General features: G+C 32.6%; 1 protein-coding gene across 1 annotated transcript in view; it reads left to right on the plus strand.

Annotated features, from left to right (window-relative positions):
- The window catches only part of LOC140441335 (uncharacterized), a 180664-nt gene that overhangs the window by 22587 nt on the left and 134446 nt on the right, over positions 1-23631 (plus strand). The window contains exons 3-4 of the mRNA XM_072531987.1: positions 9404-9493; positions 22827-23044. Coding sequence (XP_072388088.1) covers positions 9404-9493; positions 22827-23044 — 308 coding nt within the window. The remainder of the gene's footprint in view (positions 1-9403; positions 9494-22826; positions 23045-23631) is intronic.

Below are 23631 nucleotides of genomic sequence, written 5' to 3' on the forward strand. Positions count from 1 at the left end.
ATCCTGATATCTTTCGTTATGCCCAGCCCATTTCCATTTTAATTTCAATGCATGTTCGACAGCGTCTGTTGTTTCGGTTTTGCATCTTATCCATTCGTTCCTCTTTTTATCTCTCAACGATATTCCCAACATTTGTCTTTCCATAGCTCTTTGAGTTTTCTTTATTCTATCTAAGTTGCTCTTGGTACACGTCTCCGTCTGGGATTTGTTATCTCACCACAAACAGTTACAAATATAAATATTAATAAAAAAATAAAAAACAAAAACAAACTTACTATGTTACTATCGGTTTACAAACTCTAGAAGTTGGAGATACTAGAAAAACTTACAATTGTCAATTGGCGATATTTTGTAGCAGAAATAAATTATTACAAATGAAAAATATCTTTTTAAATGGAAGTATGCATAAAGGTTAACCTGTTTTTTTAAAACAAAACAAAACAGAATCTAAATTTATTGTTAGGTATGTACCAATTGTCAAGAAAATAAAGCTGGCTGTCATATGCCAATATTAAATTTTAAAACTTTGAGAATAATTAATATGACAGCTTAGCCACTCCCTAACATTTATAATTTTATTTATTACAATTTCTTAACTTGTTATGAAAACAACTATTGATGGAAAATGTCTATTTTTACTTTAAAAGTTCAACAAAAAAAAATTACCTGAATTTCACTAAATGTTATTTTTTTTCCTTTAAAAGTTCGGTGGTTGGAACTGGACTCAAATTCACTGCAACACAAACAAATGCATCTCACACTACAAAGATATTCTGGAATGACCTGGAACAAACAAAATGAGGGTGGGAGCTGGGCACTGGTACACAACCTTTGAAACTTGGCTTTTTAAAAGTTAAGCGCAATGAAACCATGTGCGTATCTGTTAAAGTTGTTGGAAACGTCGTTCTTCAAATCCCTTAGGTGAGAGACTGCACGAAAACAAAACAATGATTACTCTTGCAAAAATTGACACATTACATTCGAGTATAATTCACTTTTCTATCAACAAATTTGCTCTTCAAAAACTCTTCCAAACCTAACTTAAAACTTGACCTTGCTTCCGCTCCGTACCGGCTTCTTCTGTTGCCTCTCACCCCTCGTATCAATCAAAGGGACTAGTCAATCGGAATTCTTTTCAAAGACGCGTTCAGGGTAATTCGACCTTGATTATTCTTTAGCTAGAAAAGAACCAAGACGAAATATAAACCAAATATATCTATATTTTTACTTCGCAGTTGAAATTGGAATTTTTCTTCGATGTGTCCAGACGCATACGTCACAATATAAATAGAAACTCAATGGTATTTTATACATAGCCTAAGGGTGTACCAACTAAATTTTATACATTGAATATTCAATGGTTATAAGGAATTTATACATGCTACACATTTCAGCTACCTTCATGTTCTTTTTTAAAATTTCTTTACAGGCCACACTTCACCGCCGTATACCAATGTAGGCATTACCATACTCTTGTATATCTTTCCTTTCAACCCTTTCCTGATTTTCGATCACAAAGTACTACGCTCACTCGCTTTTACTTAAATCATCCAGCCTATATCCTGTGTGGGCAATTGATCGATCTAGTGTCCCATTTTCCGGAATTCAGGAACCAAGGTATTTAACTTCTGCTTATCCTCCAAGCAATTCGATGTCCCTAAAAATTTCTGTTCCTCGCAACCACATATACTCTGATTTCGACCTGCTAACCTTAAGTACTCCCTCTTTAATAGCCCTTTTTAACCCTCCTACTTCTTCCCCAAAATTTATTTGCTCTGCTTTTCTTTGCTTTGCAAAGAGCATTGAGCAAGGAGCTCACTCCTTTATCTTCTCACTACACCCATAACAAGAAAAAACGGATAAGGACTTACTGGAAAATTTCAGTCAATTCGACACTAGTCCTTATTTTGGCGTTCACTCCCTCATACACAAGATGCATTTTAATTTGGGGGCACTTTTCTGCCAAGTGTGTAACAATTTTTTTTTTAAATTTCAAATGAATTCAATTCTTGGTTAAGTTCCAAGATAACTAATAAATAAACCTTTAAAAATCTTATAAAAAGTTTTAAAAACGCCTGTTTTGGGAGTAAATTCACCCCTGAATTAAAAAAGTAGGGTAGTTTTTTTTAATTTTTATCGGTTTATTTAGTAGTCTTATATATAAAGTATCAAAAAAAATTTAATTTACTGATATTGGCCTAATAGATTTTGAGAAAAACGCCTCCCAGATTTACGAAATGTGATTTGGAGAAAAACTCGTTTTAAGTATTTTTACTGAAATTTTATCAAATAACTTATTTACCATAACCATATTTATTTTTTTACCTCTAATTAGCGATTCCTGGTGCATATTAGCTGCCCTCACTGTCTAGTGAAAGCTGTTAATTGTCAGTAAAAGCTTTTTTTTTTCATCTTTGACTTCTTCTGATGTCTCTTTCTATTGGCTTGAACAATATGAGCTTTGTCGATATTTTCCGACCAACTCGTTGCTATTTCTTTAATCTTTATTTTTACCCAATTTTTCCAAGGAACTGAGTAATTCATTCAGAGTTTTTTTCTACAGTAAACTGGTTACCTTTAAATTTTCTTTTCATTTTATGCTTATTTAATAGGTTTCTTTAATTCGTCTGCCTTTTAAATGACCACAACATCCAAGAATGGATAAAACGTTCAATACAAACATCCATAAAAACATCCAAGATGGCGTCCGATAGTAAAGTCGCAGTTTTAACAGCGGAACTAAATAAGCTAAAAAAGCAGGAATTAATTGACATATTAGTGAATTTAAAGTTACCACTTCCGGTTCTAATCCTCAGTTATCAGATTGCGTTAATAAATTAACACAAACAGTCCAAAAAGGTATTAAAGCATTCAATGTCGAATATAACCGTGACGTTATTGTGTGTGAACAGTGTATAAAGACCAACAAGGAAATTACTACAATAAAAAGTGAACTCGCAGCAGTAAGTAAACTATCATTCCATCTAGAAAAACGTACGGAAGAGCAACAAGATTTAATTTCTTTATTAAAAGATAAAGCCATGTCCATTTCTACGCTATCTAGCGAAAAAACTGTAAATAAAGCAGGCCCGACCAACTCAGGTTCTACCAGTCAAGAACCCATTAAAATGTCATTAAACAAAAACACAAGTCTACCTCATTCATACATGAGTGATAAACAAAAAGAAAATAAAAACAATCTAAAAACAGGACACTCATCTTGGAATACCCAACAGAAAAAAGAAAACAAATACAAACCGATAATTGGAAGTAACGAATCGTCTACTGTAAACACCATTCCTAGACAAGGTCATGTACATGTGTCCCTCATTGGTGTTGATATTATAGCCGATGATCTTCTAAAATTTTGGTTCAGACGGTACCCGATATTATACTTTTAACTGCGTCGAATGGCATTGAACTGACAAAAATACTCCACGTATAATGTATCTTTCCCTTTCGATAAAATTGACGAAGTCTACAATTATAATATTTGGCCCAAAGCAGCTGCCGTTAGGAGATTTAACTTCAACAGAAATTTTCAGCACAAAAAGAATACGGAGGAAAACACCTAGAAGCTTCTACAAACTTTTATTAAAATAAACTAATTCGAAAAGGTACGGTAAGCATGTTTCATGTTAATTTGCAGTGTATTTCAAATAAAGTCGATATAATCAATGCTTTTCTTGCGGATCAAAAATTATATGACGTCATATGTTTTTCAGAGCCCTGGCTAAGTGAAGAAAATTTAAAATTAATTAACATCTCCGGCTTTTCATTACCTAATTTCTTTTGTAGGGTAAAAAAGAAACAAGGCGGAGTTGCAATTTATGTAAAAGAAAATCTTATGTATTCTTCTCTCAATTTAAATAAATATAATGTAGAGCAAAGTTCTGAGTTTTGTGCTATTTATGTACCTTCAATAAAAACCAATATTTTAACTGTATACAGATCGGGTAAGGGTGACTTTGACTTATTTTTGGTAAATTTTGAAAATGTCATAACATCCTTGCTTAGTGAAGCAGACAAACTAATCATACTTGGAAATTTTAATATAAATTTTAAAATTGAATCTGACCATTTTTTGATATTCAAAATCTATTAACATCTTTTGGTCTAAAAATAACTATAAACGATTATACTAGAATCACATCCCAGTAGTTGCATTGACAACATTATGACAAATTTTTCTGAAAATATCTACAGAGTAGGCGTATTTGAACCTTGTTTTTCTGACCATCGAGCTCAATTTTTATTTATTGAATCTGAGCATAAAATTATTGACACTTATCAAACATTTCAACGGTTTATTACTTCTTCTGGTTTACAAAAGCTTAAACGTGCGCTAGCTAGTACTAACATGGACTTTTTCTACGATATTAATAATGATCCTGATTCTTTGACAGTCTTTCTTACCGAAACATAACAATTTAATATTACAGTATTTTCCACTAAAAAAAAGTACGACAAATGGCTGAAAAAACACCTGTGCAATGATTTAATATTGAATTAAGGTCTTACAGATCTAATATTTATCTTATCAAACACATTGCAGATGCCACTAAGGATCCCGATTTGTTCAAAGTATATAAACAACAAAAAGTTGAATATAATCGGCAATTAAAAATTGCTAAAAAATCAGCTTACTGTAATTTTATTACTAATTCCAATAATAAACCTAAAGACTGCTGGAAAATAGTAAATTTCGAAGGAAACTACACTAGATCTGGTTCAGTACAACCTGATCTACCTCCAGACGAAATGAATCAATTTTTTACTACATTTGCAGAGAATATAATTACATCTCTTCCCACTAGTAACGTCGATGTCCTCGTCAATTAAAGAAATTATTCTTCTCCGAGCAAGTCCTTTTTTTTCGGCCCTGGAAGAAGAGGTCTCTCAAATAATAAAGTCTCTTAGTAATTCTAATTGTAGGGACGTTCACGAGATTAATAGCAAAATTTTAAAAGAAACTTACCAAATAGTTTTAATACCTTTCACTCATCTTATTAATTTAATTCTATCAACTGGAGTATTTCCAGAAGTACTAAAATACTCAAAAGTACTACCAATCTAGAAAAAAGGTAATTCCTCAAAAACTGACCCATAAGCATTGTTTCTACTTTTGGAAAAGTGATTGAAAAGGTTATCATATAACAATTTTATTCCTATTTTGAGTCAAACAATTACTTTAGCAACTCACAATATGGATTTAGAAGAGCGAGCTCATTGAGGGGCTTGAACGCGGCAATCGCATAGCAATTTCCTTTTGCGACTTGTCAAGGCTTTTGATTGCGTTTCACATGCCATTTTGCTCCACAAATTAAATTGCTATGGAATCAGAGGTATCCCTCTTAAGCTTATAACTTCTTATCTATGTGGCAGACATCAGGCGGTAGTGTCTAAAGGTCATCTCTCCGATTTTCTATCCGTAAAACATGGAGTCCCACAAGGTTCGGTCTAAGAACCTCTTTTGTCTATTATTTATGTCAACGATCTGCCTAAATTCATATCTCCGTACAAAACCATACACTTCGAAGATGATACGACATACGTTATATCAGGAAAAAATAATGATGCTTTAAAAATGTCTCATGAGGAAGTTTCTACTAAATCTAGCTCATGGTTTGCTGCAAACAAACTAAAACCTAACTCTGATAAAACGCAAAATTTGGTTATATCTGCAAGTAATTTACACAATGATCTAGTTAACAAAGAGACGGTTAAACTATTGGGAATAGTCATAGATAATCTACTCAACTGGTCCGCTCATATCTCACACCTTAAGAAACAGCTATCAAGTTCATTATTTGTTATTCGCCAACTAGCAAGGGTTGTTAACTTTGAAACATTAAAAATGACATATTTTTCTTTATTCCACTTTCACCTAAACTATGGTGTAATTATATGGGGCAATTCAACAAATGCACTTCAAATTTTTAGAATACAAAAGAAAGCTGTCAGGATTTTAGCAGGGGTTAGTTATCTAGAACACTGCCGACCTTTCTTTATCAAATTCAAAATTATGCCGCTACCTACTCTGTTGATATTTCAAGTTTTAACTGAAATTCATAGAAAACGTGCCCATTTAATAAAGCAGTCTGATGTCCATGTTCACAATAGGCGAAACTGTCACTATCTACGAACAAATCGCTGTAGATTAAGCCTTTCAGAAAAAAATAGTCTTAATTATAACTATTACAATATTTTACCAAAAAGTATAAAACAGCTAAGCTGTAATAGTTTCGATAAAGTTATAAAAAAATATCTTTTAAAACATTGTTTTTACTGCTCAGAAGAATATATGACTCATTGCAGAGCATCCAGTGAACTGCTTACCGTAACTTTGTCATAAATATTTTGACGTGACAACGTGTTAAATTAGGTTGTGGCTCGGAGTCACTCATGAAAAAGTGTAACGCCCGCTCACGTCTGTTACGATGAGTCACCGAACGAGAGAGAGGCCCGCCGGACCGGCGAATGCCTTGCGTCTCAGTCAACTACGTTAAAAGGAACAACCATCGACTTGACTTTCGCAAGACACATTACAGCAGAAACACTTCCTTTCATTTCATATTTCTCCTATCATCGTCCTATCCTCAACAAAATCACTCAAATAGAGATTAGTTAAGTTTAAGTTTACATGTACAATGTTTTAGTAAACAAAATATATTTCTATAGTTAAAATTTGTGCAATTCTTATTTTCATTCAATTCCTTGTTCCTATTGTGCAATTTAATAATATTCATATCAATAAATATTCTACCGAGAAAAAGACGTTGTCACGTAAAATCTTCGCCCGTAAAACCGACTTTACAGGCAACCGATTTTTCTGTTTAATATGTGTTCTTGTTTGTATTATTTAAGTTACGTTTTATATTCCTTTTTTTAATACTATGTATATTTTTTTTGACTTGCTACAAACAATATTTGTATATGTTATGTAGTTAAATAAATACTCTACTCTACTCTACTCTACCACTAGATCCAGGCATTTTTTCCGATATTTAAAACAATAATAACTTTTGATAAATTTCAATAATAGAAAACAAGTTTTGGACAGCAATTGTCGAGTTGCAGGTGCACAGGTGAAGCGGGGTATGCGGTGTTGTATAAAAATGAGTTTTAGCTCAGGTGCCTATCGTTATAAATACAGCAATAACTTCGTTTCTATTTTAAATTTCCTAATCAAATTCTAGGACAGTATTTCTATGATACTAAGAATTTTTACATAAACAAACAAAAATCGATTTTTTAAAAATTTAGAAAGTAAAAGTCCCCTTCAAAAAATATTATAACAATAAATGCACATAAAATTTATCAAATATAACATAAAAATAAAATTGAACTTAAGCTTGCTATAAGAAAACAGTTTAACGACCGCTAGAAAACAAGCATGAAATACAAAGAAGAAAAAATTAAAAATGTTTTTACAAAATATATTTTTCATTTGAATACTTGACCGATATATTAAAGAGCTACTTGGGTAGACTTGAAAAAATAGTCTAGTGGCACTTAGCTAATACCAAAAAAGATTACGCAATCATCAAATTCCATGTTTCTATTAAAGATCTAAAATCTAAAATATTAAAATAAATTGTAAACTTATTAATTATAAGAAATACTGTACTGGAAAGGAACAAATACTAAGGATTCTGCGTCGGAAAGAGATACTATTATTACCTTGCATGGCGAGCTACCTCAAATTTTATTATTCTAACCTTTAGTGAATAGTAATGTAAATTTAAAATCGCTAATGAATTCCGCCGTTGCGTCAGCCGTCATCTTATTTTACAGGAAAAGCGGTTTGCTCAATATCTCCGTAATTTCCAACTTTTAGAAAAAAAGGGTAGGTCTGAAATTGTTCCAAATGCCATTTCCTACAATTTCATTTTTGCAATGTTTTTCGTGCAGTCGGTATTTTCCGAGTTAATGGGGAAATAGAGGAGGAGGAATGGGGGAAGCATAATTATTGAATTATCTCGTTTATTATTGACACAAATGTACATAAGCTAAAATGTAAAGAATTATACATATTTTCTACAATTTTTGATCTTGTTAATTTTTTTGCTAAAATTAATACTTAAGCCTTAACTTTGAAAATATCGACCACACAAAAAGAAGAAATTGTAGGAAATCGTAACTGCAACACTTTAAGTCGTCACGATTTTGTCGAAAAGTTGAAAATTGCCGAGATATTGAATAAAAACAATACCTATGAAACCAATTCCCGCAAGGTCTTACACTCGCGCCTTTACCCCATATGTACGATTTTAATTATTGATTTCAGCAAAAAAAAATTAAAGATATAAAAAATTGTATACAATGTAATTCCCTCCATTTTTATTTATGTACATTCATGTCGTAAAGTTAATAATACACGAGATAATTCAATAATTATGATTCCTTCTCCTTTTCATCAGTTTCCCTCATAACTCGGAATATAGCGATTGCAAGAATAAATTTGGAAAGAAGAAATTGTAGGAAATCGCAATTAGAACAATTTAAGTCAGTATCATTTTGTCGAATAGGTGAAAATGGCCGAGATATTAAACAAAACGAATTCCTATATAACCAATCCCCACCAGATCTTACGCTCGCGCCTTTACCGCATACGTATAACCTCAAATATTAATTTTTGCAAAAAAATTAAAGAGATCAAAATTGTATAAAATATAATTCTCTCTGTTTTTGTTTATGTACATTGATGTTGTGTTAAGGTAAAAATACACATAATTTGATAATTCTGCTTTCCCCCCCCCCACTATTTTTTTTTAAATCTGAAAATATAGAAAGAAGGAAAAAATTTATAAAAAAGAAATTGTTGGAAACGCATTTGCGACAAATTAAGTCTATACCATTTTTGTCGAAAAGTTTAACATGGAGAGATATTGGGAAAAAACGGTTGCTAACGCAACGATTGGATTCAGTCACAATTTTAAATTTACACTATTATGACCTTCCGTATAGGTTAGAATAATAAAATTTGAGACAGCTGACCATGTTAGCTTAGGCCTTTTTTTTTCTAACCCAACTGGAGTCTAAGTCACTGTAATATTCGGAAAGTTTTAAAAAAGAAATTCTTGGTAATTTTGTTATTGCTATAATAAATTTTTTAATTTAGTAAATGACAATAAATTCTCTTAAAAATAAATAGTTTTAATTTTTTTACTATTTGTTAATCCTTATGGATTCTGAAATATTGCTAGAAAGTCTAGCATGTATATTGATCTTGGTTTAAAAATTTTTGAGCTGCAAAACCCATTGCTTTAATTACCTTGCAAACGGTTGCACATTAACTATGCATAAGAATTTAACGGCGAATCTATATTTGCTTTAAGTAAATTATAGCGCCTGGCTTTTAAGTCTTTGATCTAATTTTAAAACATTTATATTCTTCCAGGTACCAGAACAAAATGTGGGAGACAGTCGAGAAAGAGTAAGAAGATTTACCTTTGACTACTGCTTTCACGAAAACAGTCAGCAAAACTATGTAGGTATTTTGGTTTATTGTAATAATACATATTAACAAAGTTCTAGCTTAATCTTCGTTTCCAATTAATAATAAGCATTGATAAAGACAGCTATTATTTACATTGAATAATCTTCAACTATACAATATTTAACTGTCCAAAAATACTTAAGTTTTAATTTTAATTCAAATATTATGGTGCATAAATTGTAAATTTTATGTTCTTTGCTAGGGTGGCCCTTTCTTTAGACCTCACGGCCGAGTAGCCAAATATAATTCCTTGAAAATGACATATATAGTTCGCTGTAAGATATTTCGGATTTAATGTTCTAGGTATAGTTATATACAGGGTCGGACTTATATACTGATAAATTTTATCAAAATTACGGCAATCCCACAAAGTAAAAGAAAAATACATATAAGTAATACTTTTATATTAAAATATATATTTAACATAGTGAAAAAATACAAAAAAAAAAATAATTTTAAACCTAACTATCTCTACATTTAAATCGGTATCACTATTATCGCTATCGTTTAAATCTATAACTACTCTATTTATGATGTTTTGTAACTGTAAGTATTTTTCTTCTAGTTTTTTGAAATGCTCTATATATTTTTACCAATTATCTGCTGTAATATTATTACATTCGGTCTTAATTAAACCTACAACAGTCGAAAATGATTTAGGAGAATTATTATTTTTCCTCACATTACTTTTTAATTGAGACCAAAACAATTCTATTGGATTCCGTACACAATAGTAAGGAGGTATTCTTAATACTTTATGGCCATAATTCTCAGATAGCCAGTCGATGCATAATTTTTTTCACATTTAACTAATTTTAATAGTTCTACAAGTTATTTTCGTGTAAGAATTCATAAAATATATTTCATGTTTTGATAAAAATTTCAGCTTTGTTTGAATTAGTGTTTGGAATTTTACTTTTTAGTCTACAATGATACGGATCATTGTCCAAAACAATAACGCTATTTCTTTTTAATTTAGGTAGTAATTGCTGCTCAAACTACTTTTCAAACAAAGTACTGTCTATATATTGATAATAATCTAAGCGACAATCACTTACACGCATAGCAGAGAGTAATAAAACATCTTCTACCCATCCTGATTCTCCCCCATAATGTAAAATACAAATTCTCTTTCCTCTAGAGGGAGGAACATTGGTGAAGCAATTTTTACTCCCATCGGTCCAACATTTTTTAACTATTTTGTTGGTGTCGAACCAACTTTCATCCAAATAATACAAGTTCTTCCCTTCACTTCTAAAACACCTTAGACTCTCCAAATAATCGAATCTTCACTTTATTAAACGGCTGGATTCCATAATTGCCTGCCGTTTATTCACTGTTTTAAACATAAAACCATTAGATTTTAAAAACCTCCAAAAAATAGTTTTATGACACTCGGGGATTATTTCTTTGTTTCTTAATTCACTCAAAAGTTTATTTAAAGTTGGTAAGTTATTCACTGAATACATAAGATATATTGTTTCCCGTATAGCTGATAAATGAAACTTCAGTAATACTCGGCACCAGAATCCTTTTTTTTTGCAACACTGGACCGTCTTTATAAGTTCGTATACAGTGAATCGTGTCACTTGTGTCAACAAAACCGTCTTTTTGATCGCTTCTGATTTAACCATCGTCGAAAGAAGACGTAAGAAAAAATATTTAATTTTACTTTTTAAGGAATTCTGCTCGGAATTATGTGTTTTTTATGAATTAATTGGATGACTTTCTGCAGAAAAGAACCAACCCACAAAATACATTTTTTTGTTTTATTCATGGTACCGCTTTGAATAGTGGTTAAAAATTATAAGCAGAATGGAACCAGGCCACAGCAAGTGCATGCTGCCATCTATCAGGTAGTGAACCAACCCACATTACTTCAGTAGTTCAGTACTCAAGTGGGTTGGTTCAATTCTGCAAAACTTGGGAATCACATAGTATAAAATACTTCAGGATTTAGTTCCTTTCTTCAATGACTAATACTTTTGTTTGTCACGCGATAAGGCTAATACTGCATGTTTGTGTTATAAAGTAGTTAAAATATTGCAAATTATTAATTATTAACAATTATTGGCTAGTAAAACATTTCTTAAACAATGAGTTATAGATCCTTCAGAGGACAACATATACTAAACTTGGTTTTAAATGTTTTCAAAATGATTTTTTTTTTGTACAGCAGAAGCAGAAAAACAAATCTGCAATAGAAAAGTTGACATGAGCAAACAAAAAATTAATTGGTTAAAAACAAGGGAGATAATGCTAGATAAATCAAAACCATTTTATATATTTATGAAAACAAGCTTTGCAGATGAAAATTATTCTGAAGTTTACATCGATAAAAAACATGGAAGGCCAGCAATAACCAATAATAATTTCAGCCATTTACTCACAAAAATGTGGTCCAACGGGAAGCCTATTTCTCTTCCAAAATTAGAGAACATAAAATCTGTAATGCATTTAATACCAGGTGATGCTCAAGAATATTTTAAACGTTTAATTGGAGACTTTGAAATCATTGATAATATTGAAGGATATAGCGGCCGTCCTGATGAACTTGATGACCTTGAAGATGAAACCATGACAAATTAACAGTTTTGGGAATATATGTTTTTTGTATTTTAGTTTTGTGTTACAATTATATTTTTTATATACTAGTAGTGTTGTATTAAATGTAATAATTTCAATAAAACTTTTCTAAACAGTTCATTTCTTAAAATGCAGAAAGTAACCAACCCACTTTTATACATATATATGCATAGCTGCACTATTATTTTAACACTAACATTTTGAAGTCGTCCAAAAAATCGGTAAATATGATTAACCTTCCTAACACCGGTAAGGCGAATTCTCGCCCCATGTCTAACGTTTTTATTAATATCTGCAATTAAGTTTAATCAATCGCTTTGACGGTTTAGGACATTGGTAGTTGATGTATTAAGAGCACAAAGAAGTAGTAAAACCCAAAATACGGCGAACAGAAAATTTAATATTCTCGTCGGATTTCGCGGAAATGTATGTGGGGCGAGAATTCGCCCCACGTGGTATCGAGCGTTTTCACGTTCTACAAATCTGACTTTATCAGTCAAGACGAAAGTTTTGGAAAATGGTTACTAATGACAGTACTAATTACTTGCCATGACATGCAGTCGCATTCTTTACATATTAGCAGTTGATTGTAATGTGTTTCCTTTATCTTTGAAATTCCATTCTTGCTATTACATAGAGGGAACTTTTATAATTCGCCTATTAGCATATTTTTGTCTAGATTCTTCGAAGAATTTGTAAAGTGCAATTAGTCCTAAGTACGTCTGATATCTGATAACTGCTAAAATTACCTGTTTATCTGGTGAGTTTCTGAATGTGACTGTCTTCTGTCTTTGATTTTTAATTTGTTTAATTGGTACTAAACAAAGTATATAGACAATAAAGAGTTATTAAAAATGGTAAGATTATTGAGATCCATAGAATCCTTGCGCTTAAAAGTGAAGTGAAGGTTAATTAAAGAGTATTTTTAACGAGTACTTACCGTTGTAAACGTTAAGCATGATTTGCTTTGCATCGTGTGTGAGATGAATATAACCAGAACGTTTTTCAGTTTCAGACTCGTCTTCACTTCTTGAAATAGTGGCAAGAATTTACAGGACATCGTCACTAATCATTTCTATATCACTCATATTTATAGTTATTACACTGACTTCTCTTCTAAATGAACGACAAAAGAAAACTGTATTTTTTTTCAAATAAACTTTTTCTTACAGAAGCCCATTTAGTGATTATTTGATATTAAGTAAACATTATCCTTTTACCTGAATAAAATTCCAAGAAATGTTCTAATATCTTATAAACACTGGCTTTACGTACCTAGAAATTTGTAATTCGGAATTCCAATTATAAATGCAATTAATTGATTAAATTTAAATGGGTACACAAAATTATGCTTAAAATTGTATTTACCAATCGTTACCACCTGAAAATTGAAATACGTACCTGGCTACACCTACTTTGTATCATTTAGTAAAGTAGCTTTAAACTTTGGAGAGAATTTAAAATTGAACCTAATGTAACGAAAGACTAAGGGTGATTATTCGTTACAGCATTAAGGGAGTACAGTCATTTTGTGCTTGATATCGGCCCAGTCTCTTAATCTGGGCAATTCCATCCGAATTATCTTGCAAGGGATAGTACAATAAAACCATTTTTAACTTCTAAATCTCTAATAATTTATTAGTCATACCACAAAATAATTTTTTTTAATATTTTTATAATAAATCGCTAAATGCAAATCAGTTGATTTTTTCTTTGTTTGCCTGAACGTAGGCAAAGTATGTTTCACGAATTTGTGACTGTTTTGGATTATCGCTAAACACTTAACAGTCAATGGTTCACTCTACTGTACAGCTTAAGAAGTACGAAAGTAAATTGCTCTAGTAATTAAAATATGATACAAGTAATTTCTAAATTTAATAAAAAAAAAATCTTTGTATAATCGTTGCTTACGGTATCAATAAGAAATTATTTACAGTAAAACCGTTTGATACTGTAGCGAGATTAAATAAAACGAGCGGTTCGAATTTATATACATATATTTATTTATAACTTTACAGTTCGGTAGTATCTTAACGACTAACTCCTAATCATCGTTACTTGTATATATACTAAAGTTACTATTCGAGAACATTCTGGCGTTGTCTCACCTCTAATTGCCTGATCGAGATCACCCGTCCGAAAGACGGGAGCTATTGACATGCCGATTCTTACGTTTTTCGTCCTTCTAAGAATTATGACGTTTCGGAGATGGGCTATTTCGTTACACTGCTCCCCTCTTAAATCTGATCGTCCCGATCAGCAACTCTATATGTAGGCACAGGATGGCGGAATCTACAGGACTCTCCAGCTCTGCATGAACCCTTTAGAAAGAAATAACAGTCTACTGACTTTGAAGGATGCGATCTCATCGGGTTAATGCAACACACAGTAATTCGTACTCCGGTTTCTCGGAAGATCACTTCAAGCATGCTTCTGACAATCTTCCAGTCCAGATTATCTAGTGCATGGCCTATCTTGGGTAAGGCCAAATTCTTAATGTCGTAATTGCACACAATTTTCTTCAAATTAGTTAGAGCACGCCATATATCCTCGTAGCTTGCCCTGTCTGTATACGACTTCCTGGTCACCATATACAGCAAAGATCGAGAACCATCTTCTAATCTCAGTACTCTTCCAACTTTAGGTTGCTGGTTTTTTAACTCGTCCAAACGACCGAATTTCTTATAAAATACGGATGAGATTCCTTTAGTCATCTCAAGATCTTGGGCAACAGTGGGCTAGAGAGACGTTATGCGGAACATTAAAAAGATCCTGCTGAACTTCTGTGGTCACGCCGAATCTAGCACTCTTTCTCTCTGCGTAATTTGACATAAATTCATTAAAGCTTGGTCGCCGGTCATCTTTGATCTCATGTTGAAGGGTTCGTGCTTCTTCTGTTTCATTTGAGCCAGTATATGGTGCAAGACGATTTATGTGAACTACTTTTGGTTTACCTTTCGGCAACTTCTTGATTTGGTATATTACGTAATTTATTTTCTTTTTAATTTCATATGGACCTGGATTTCACATTGTCTTTGCAGTTTGGGAGACAAGCCTCGACGACGTTGTGGATTATAAAGCCAAACAAGATCACCTACTTCATAGCTTTCACTCTTGCATCGAGAATCATATTGATCTTTCATTCTGTCACTGGCTATCTGGATATATTTATTTCCATCATTCGTCTCTGGAAGTGGACCTGCATTGTCGATTGCTACTCTTTCCATAGGACTACCAACATTGTACTGTTTCATGGGTGCCCTCTTTTTACCAACTGGACCATTACTGGTTGCACACAGTTCACATTTCCGGCACCATCTTCTTACATCATCTTTACAGTTCACCCAATAGAACCGTTCTCGAACCTTTTGCAGAGTCTTCGTAATACCAAAGTGTCCACCTAATGAACCGTCATGCAACTGACGTAAAACTTCTGACACTTTACTTTTAGGTACAATCAACTGAAGCTTAGTTTATGTACCATCATCATTCTCAAAGATTCTATACAGAAGATCATCTTTCAGCACTAGGCAATTCCATTGGCTCCAGTAACACTTGACTTCTGGACTACATGCACTAATGTCTTGCCAAGAAGGTCTTTTACTTCGACGCATCCAATCCAATACTCTTTTTATACATGGATCATCTGCTTGAGCGTCTTGTAGCTGTTGAGGCTGCCATTGATCATTAATGACGGCGGTTCGTCTCACGGGGCAAAGTCGTTCTTCTAATTCAAGACAATGATTACGATTTGCACTGTATGCCCGTCTTGACTGAGCATCAGCATTTGAATGACTTTTTCCAGCCCTGTGTTCGATTTGTTCTAGCTTTCTGACTGTTGTATTGTTTTCTTGCAATTTACGACGAATGTGACCTACGTCGTTACCATTCCAACATCTGGGTTCACGTCTCTTCGGCATCATGTCACGAACTACTTTCCGTACGATTTCCTCCAGACGTTTCTCGTTTTGTTCGTCGCTCTCTTCAGAGGTTCGTACTCGATAGCTCCGTGAAGCTTGACTGGCTGTTTCATGTTCTAAGGCAATAGCGAGCGCTTCATCTAAAACTTTCGGTCTTGCTAGTCGTAAAGCTTTCTGTAGTTCAATGTCTCTTAACCCATTGACGAAGGCATATACAGCGATTTCTTCCAAAATGTTGTCTGGTGCCTCTGGATAGGCCAACAGCGCTATACGAGCAATATTTGCTTCAAATTCTTGCAAACTCTCACTTGCTCGTTGGATTCTACTTCTTATTTGTACTTTGTAGACTGGTTGTAGATGGGCATCTCCGTAACGTTTATCTAGTCGAGTGAACAAGGCCTGGTAACATTTTTCTTGACCCTTAGGAATTGATCTTAGGATATCCGCAGCATCACCTCGTAAAGCAGCAGTCAAGGACACAGCTTTTTCTTGTTCTGTCCAATGATTGGCTGTCGCAATAGCTTCAAATTGTCTAAGGTATATGGACCAAGAGGACTTTCCATCAAATGGTGGCAATTTGAATCTCATATGATGTGTCATTTCGTCTCTCGGTGATTCTTCTTTCACTACCGGATCTAAGGCTACCGTATTAACTGGTGGTAGCACTTTTGTGTTACTTATCATGGTCTCTAATTGTTTGATCTTCTCTTCTACTTTATCGAATGTTCTTGAGACTTCTTCAAATTTCTCATTGTTTTGAATACATATTTCTTTAATTATTTGTGAAGTCTCGTCGAATCTTCTAAATACATTCTCGAATGTTTCATCGAATCTTTTGGGAACATTCTCTAATTTATTATCATCTCTTTTAGAAGATTCTTCAATTTTTTTTCGAGACATTCTCAAATTTTCCATCAATTATTTTCGTTAAAACTGCTTCTTCTGCTGATTGAAACTGAAATGGCTCTGGGTCTTCTCCATTCTTGTTAAGCACAGTCTTCAGTCGTTCTTGGAGTATCTCCTTGGACCCACTGCAGTCTTCATCGCGTTCTTCTAGCTGCTCACGCAACTGTTTTACTGAAAGTTCTACTAGCAGCATCTTTGGTCAGGTACACACGTACTTTTTAAATGTTCTATTATACAAAGATCACAACCGAACTACGCGGATGTTCCCGACGAATAATACTTTTTTTTTCAAAAGTCTTTTTCAAATGTCACTGTTGAATTTATTTTTTCTTTACCCCACACCTGACACCACTGTAGCGAGATTAAATAAAACGAGCGGTTCGAATTTATATACATATATTTATTTATAACTTTACAGTTCGGTAGTATCTTAACGACTAACTCCTAATCATCGTTACTTGTATATATACTAAAGTTACTATTCGAGAACATTCTGGCGTTGTCCCACCTCTAATTGCCTGATCGAGATCACCCGTCCGAAAGACGGGAGCTATTAACATGCCGATTCTTACGTTTTCTAGATTCGTCCTTCTAAGAATTATGACGTTTCGGAGATGGGCTATTTCGTTGCAATACTATTTATGTGCATTACACATTTTACCCAGAAATGTTTGTGTGTTCAGCAGATTTACCTTTTTTGCTAAACATTAAAGACAATTTTATGTTAATTAACAAGGTTATGAATAGATGTGAATTTTTGATTTTTTTTTATAATTACGTGCAAAACATTTATTACAACCAGATTAGTTATTACCTAGATTTAATGTGGTTATAATCAGTGAGCTTTGAGAGATTAACATAAGCGTAGATATTTATTGAATCCCTCATAGCGCGTACTTGGGTTTTTGACCATTCGGAGACACTGATACCTTACTTTAGCGATACTCCCAGACCGGTTAAAAGTTAAGGGTACCCTAATAAGTTTATCATAGTAGTACTTGTGATTGGAAAGAGTTTGTGTATTGACAGCGAAAATGGCGAGACGTGTTCTAGATATAAATCAAGTAATATTTCATTTGTACCATTATTTTACTGCTAAAAAAGCCAATGGCAACCCTTTGCGATCAGTTCAATCCGTACATAAACGTGTGTATGATGCATTGTGTATTAGTGAGACAAAACTCAAGTTAGTTTAGAAAAACAATAAAAGTGTAAATAAACCTAGACAACACTCTAAGACTAAAGATCTTCTTTGGTTGAAAAGGGTTGTAAGTTTGAAACTCAATAAATATAAAATGCGCGAAAAGAAAGAACATGCTTCTGTGGAGACGGTGTTAAAAACATTAAAAGATAAAAATATATTCGAAATTCCCAGGATAAGTCTCTGAAGAATGTTCAAATAGATTGGGTTTAGGTTCAAAATGGAGGACAATATAAAAATCTTGTGTGAATAAGCTTGTGTCATTCACAAAAGAATCGAGTTTTTAAGAAATGTAATAATTTTAAAAAGATCACGCATCATTTGTTTATTTAGATGAAGCAATGATTTTTGCTAAAGCTGGAATAAAACGGATTTGGCAGGACGAGAGTATAAAATCCATAAAACCGATCGGTACTGAGGGAAAGAGACATATTATTTTGCATGCAGGTGGAAAACATGGTTTTATTGATGGATCTTGTGTTTTCGTAAAAGTTACAATGGGCCGATTATCAAGATAACATGAATACGGAAATATTTGTGAAATGGTTAAAAGAAAAACTGCATCCAAGTTTACATGAACCCCCTGTTATAGTTTGGATAATGCTCTATACCAGTCGGGAAATTTAAATAAGTAGCCAACACATTCCTGGACAGTACACTAAATAAAAGAACGGTTAACGAATGAAAATATTAACTTTTTCAGGATTTTGTTAAGCCAGAATTACTACAGTTAGCCAAAAGGAATCAAAAATCCAAAATATTTATAGTAGACGAGATTATACAGAGTTTTGGACATGTGTTAAAACTGCCTCCTTACCATTGTGAATTCAATCTCATTAAACATATTTAGGGAATATGCAAAACTTCTACGATGACTACATTTTACGTAACGGTAAGAGATTTTCTTAACGACAACGGTCAATGGTTCGATTTTAAAACCGTTCCGTTACCCGTTGCTCAGTGCCTTTCAGATTTGCATGAATGTTTGTTCGCTCACCTGCAACCAATCCGTTGGTTAACTACCGTCTACGTATCAGGTCCCCGTCGGCAAAACCCTCGGCAGACCGGTGCAGTGAACCACTTTAGTTTATGAAAATATGTTGACCGCGTCGGACGAGCATCCGTTGTTTGAATAAATTTCTTTCTTTGTTGCGTATAAAATATGGATTTTGATATATAGATTTTAATAAGTACGGTCCACGGAAAGCTATAAAAAAAGTAGCTCAATTTTGCAGCCTGGAGAGAAATCTGCATGATTCTGCACGAAGACTTCGAGTCATTATTGGACAACGAAAAAAACTATTTTGGTAAGTAAACATTTATTGATAAAGTATAATATGTCTTAAACATATTGATTCTGCCTATGTAACCTCAATTCTAGTGACATGAAATAATCTCCGAATTTATTGCGAATATTATTGGATGTTAAATTTCCTCTTACCGACTTTACAATTTATTGCAAAATTTAAAAGGTTAAATAAACAGCAAGTCTTTACTACATCAACCGCTAAATCTGCCAATATATTCAATGGTCAATAAAAAATTCGCCATTTATTCGCCCTTATTCCAAATGCGGTTTCAACATACCTTCCTGCTCTTGTCAGGCGATAGTTGAATGTTCTTCTTATATAATCGAGTTATTGGCCACCAAAAGGGCGAAGTAAATGTTCATGTAATGTAAATGTCTCGTCGGCCATGAACATATAGGGCAGTTCACAATAAATTCCTTATTTGTTGGTAGATGGAGGTATATTCAATCTTTTGTTTATCAAACTTTTCCAAAACTCCGTTTCCTTAAATACGAATCGCATTCTTTCCCATATGCACCAGCATCAATAAAAATATAATTATAATTTGAATCTGCCAAGGCCATCAACACAATTAAAAAGTAATGTTTATATTTTAAAATCATTGATCCATTTTCTTCTGGCTTTATAACTTGTATGTGCTTGCCTTCTATCGCTCTTAAGCAGAGAGGAAATTCGATGTATTTTTAAAATTCCTAGCTATCATTAACCAGTCCTCATCTGACGGTATTTTCATATACTTCTGATAACACTCTGACCATATTGTTTTACGTACTTATCGAAGAATGTAGCAGTTTTAATTCCCATTCTAAATGTGTATTGAAGATCTGTTAATGAACTTCCTGATGTCAAGTATCTGTAAAAAAATATATAAAGAATTTGGGTCATCGATGTTTTCTTTTTCAGGCAAAGTAGGAGCAAGAAGCAATCCAAGAGATAGCTGAATGAGATGTGCGAAGAAACTGAAAGAGATGAAGTTGGGTTCAGAAGCAAAGGCTACCTCAAAATATAAATTTTTTGACTAAATGCAATTCCTCCATAAAATTGTATGTCATAGACCGACTGAAAGGAATATGCCCCTTATTGAACCCTCCGAAAAACCACTTATAAGGGATGATTCTGCTGTACAAAAAAGAGGAAGAGGACAGAAACTACGGATGAAAATATGGCAACAAAACACTAGGTGCTGGATTCTTCCAATCATGAATACAGCAGTCCAGTCATGTGTTTCTTCAGGGGAATTGCACCTACTGTTGAGTAGTTTATTGATGCGGAATTAATAAATTTTCAATTTCAGGTAATTTCATCCCTAAAAAACATACAACAGAGAAATATGCTTATGATGCAGCATATTCCTTAGCATCAAAGCTACCAACCGCAGTCCCATAATTATCAAGCTTTGAAAGAAGTAAGCCATTTCAAACACAAGCATATATCATTCAACAAAATAGAAACCACACAACATTGGAGCCATATCGGAGCACACCCTTAGCTTTAACTGCAAATTTCAGTCAAGCGAGTGAACCACAAACACCGTCACCAGAATCATCTCCTCCATTTGCAGAACAATCTTCAATATCAGACCAGTCGTATGTTAGCCAAAGCGACGTAGATTTCCTTTTTGTTTTTTTTTTTATTTTGTATATAGACTGTATATTTTTAAATGATAAAGAACCTAATGAGTTTGTAAAAAGTTTTTTATTTGTTATACTAATAACATAATTCATACATACCTTAAGGTAACAGTAAGTCTCTCAGCAGGTGGAACGGCCTCATAGTAGTGTCAGCACGTTTTATTGTATCATGTACCACTATTCCTAACAATTTGCAAACAGTTTCTTGACCCATTTGGAGAAATATTTTCTACTGATTTCCATGATTTGTGGCATATGGTATTCTCACTGGTATGGAAAAATAGATAAACTACCGTTACTATACTTAAAATAATATAAAATAAAATTATCTTCTGTAAATACTATTTATTTAATTAAAATCATTTTCCCTACTTTTCATCTCTTGTTTCGAATGGGCATTTTTGGTCAATTACATTAAAAAACATTAATTTTAATTAATGTCTGTAGAAAGGAAAATACAAATAATACAACCCTGAATCGTGCTTGTGTTCATCATGGCATCGCTGCGCTTCTATCGTCCATAAGAAATACATGGCCCATCTCCGCAATGTTATTTTCTTAACGTGGAACGCTGTATAGCTCCATTACTCTCTACTAAGTCCGGCAGTTCGTTGTAAAATGTATTATTTGTTCCCAGTTCTTAATATTTCGAGTCAGCCATTTTTTGATCAGTATACTTTTGAAGTTATACTTCTATACGCGCGCTCCACGTTGGAAATTTGTATGGGAGTGAATCTGTGAAATCATTACATATGTAAGATAATGAGTAAGAGAGAGACAGAAGATATATTTTCTCTCTCTTCCTCTCTCGAATATAAAAATGTTCCTTTTGTATGTATAATTTAATATTATATTATATAAAGATATATATATATATATATATATATATATATATATATATATATATATATATACATATAATATTAAACATATAATAAAATATTTATTAATATTATTATTTATGTGATATGTTTTGTATTATTTATTAAATGTTCATAATTATATTATTCTTGTGTATTTCAAATTAATAATCTCAATAAATCACTGTATGATCCAGAACTGTCAATTTTGAAATACATTTGTGTTATGTCCTCGGTAGTGTAGGAGTCAGTATCCCCGCCTGTCACGCGGGAGACTGGGGTTCGATTCTCAGTCGGGTAGGACTTTTTTGTTAGTATTATTACATTATTGTCATTTTTAAATACTGATGGATATTGCATTTTAATTTGTATTGTATTATTATATGGAATTATGTTGCACTGTATTGTAGTGTATTTTTTTTATGTATATTATTGTCATTTTTAAATACGTATTAATATGGCAGTTTAATTTATATTGTATTATTTTAGGTCTCAATTTTGGTATTTTAAATATCATTTTACCGTTTTCTAAAATAAAATTAGAAGACTTTTCTAACAACGAAAAACAAACTTGTACTAAATATAAGCAAAAGCCTAGCTCGTATATGGAACTTGCTTTGCTAAAAGACAGTTCAAATCGAGAAAAGCATATCTACAATAATACTCATAACATTTTATGCCCAAACACAAATGCTGAACAAGATGAAAACACAATTGTATTATTATATTAATAACAAAATAAACAATGAATTTTACTGCAAAGTATGTGTAAAAAAATTTGCATTCAACTCCTTTCATACATATATGAAAATAAAAATATACATTTTCATCAAAATATTGATTCAATCCTTCTTTGCCTTTTTTTTTCAGTTTTTTTTTGCTTGTATTAACCTAAGTAAAAATATTTCAGATTTTCGATAAAGTCGAAGGAGTTATAAGCAAGTCACTACAGCAACGAAATCATGCGTGCGTTTTGGCTTACGGCCAAAGTTCAACTGGAAAAACTCATACAATGATGGGAGTGCCTGAAGATCCAGGGTTGATTCCAAATTTTTGTAACCGAATATTCGGATATTTACAAGAAACAGCCATAGGCGAAGAAATTGCCAACATGAAGGTGTCTATAAGGTTAGTTATTATGATATAAAAAAACGAAATTTCTTAAAGCCAAATTAAAAAGTCAATAATAGTTATTTTAGTTAATAATAATAGGTAACGAGAATTCCACTCACGGTTTGATTTATTTATTACTTGTGCATACTACTCTTTATATACATGTAATAAAATTCAAGATAATTCAGATAAACTCTCGTTTTATAAACACAAAATTTTGCCAAAACTCAAAAAAAAAATAAATCAAGGATGAAAATTTAGGAATAGATAGTTGAAAGTGTTTATTATTATTAAAAAAAGTTTTCAATTCTAAAATACCTGCATTTTGCAAAAAAATTGCAAAACAGGTTGACTTTTCATAATTTATTGTGCTGCATTTGGTAAAAGAATGAAAAAATATCATTTTAGGAAACTTTTAGATTTTTTAGAAAAAATTTTTTATAGCTTCAGTAGTTTCTGAGATAGAGCCTTTTTTAACTCCTAACCCCTTTTAATTAGGGATTTTTGAGATTTTTTTTAAACTACTAGGTAAATGAATTTCAAATTTGTTTATATAGCTTTATAATTGTTAGATCTTTACATATAAGTAAGAATATTTTGAC

Source organism: Diabrotica undecimpunctata, chromosome 5, assembly GCF_040954645.1.
Source record: "Diabrotica undecimpunctata isolate CICGRU chromosome 5, icDiaUnde3, whole genome shotgun sequence".
Classification (NCBI taxonomy): domain Eukaryota; kingdom Metazoa; phylum Arthropoda; class Insecta; order Coleoptera; family Chrysomelidae; genus Diabrotica; species Diabrotica undecimpunctata.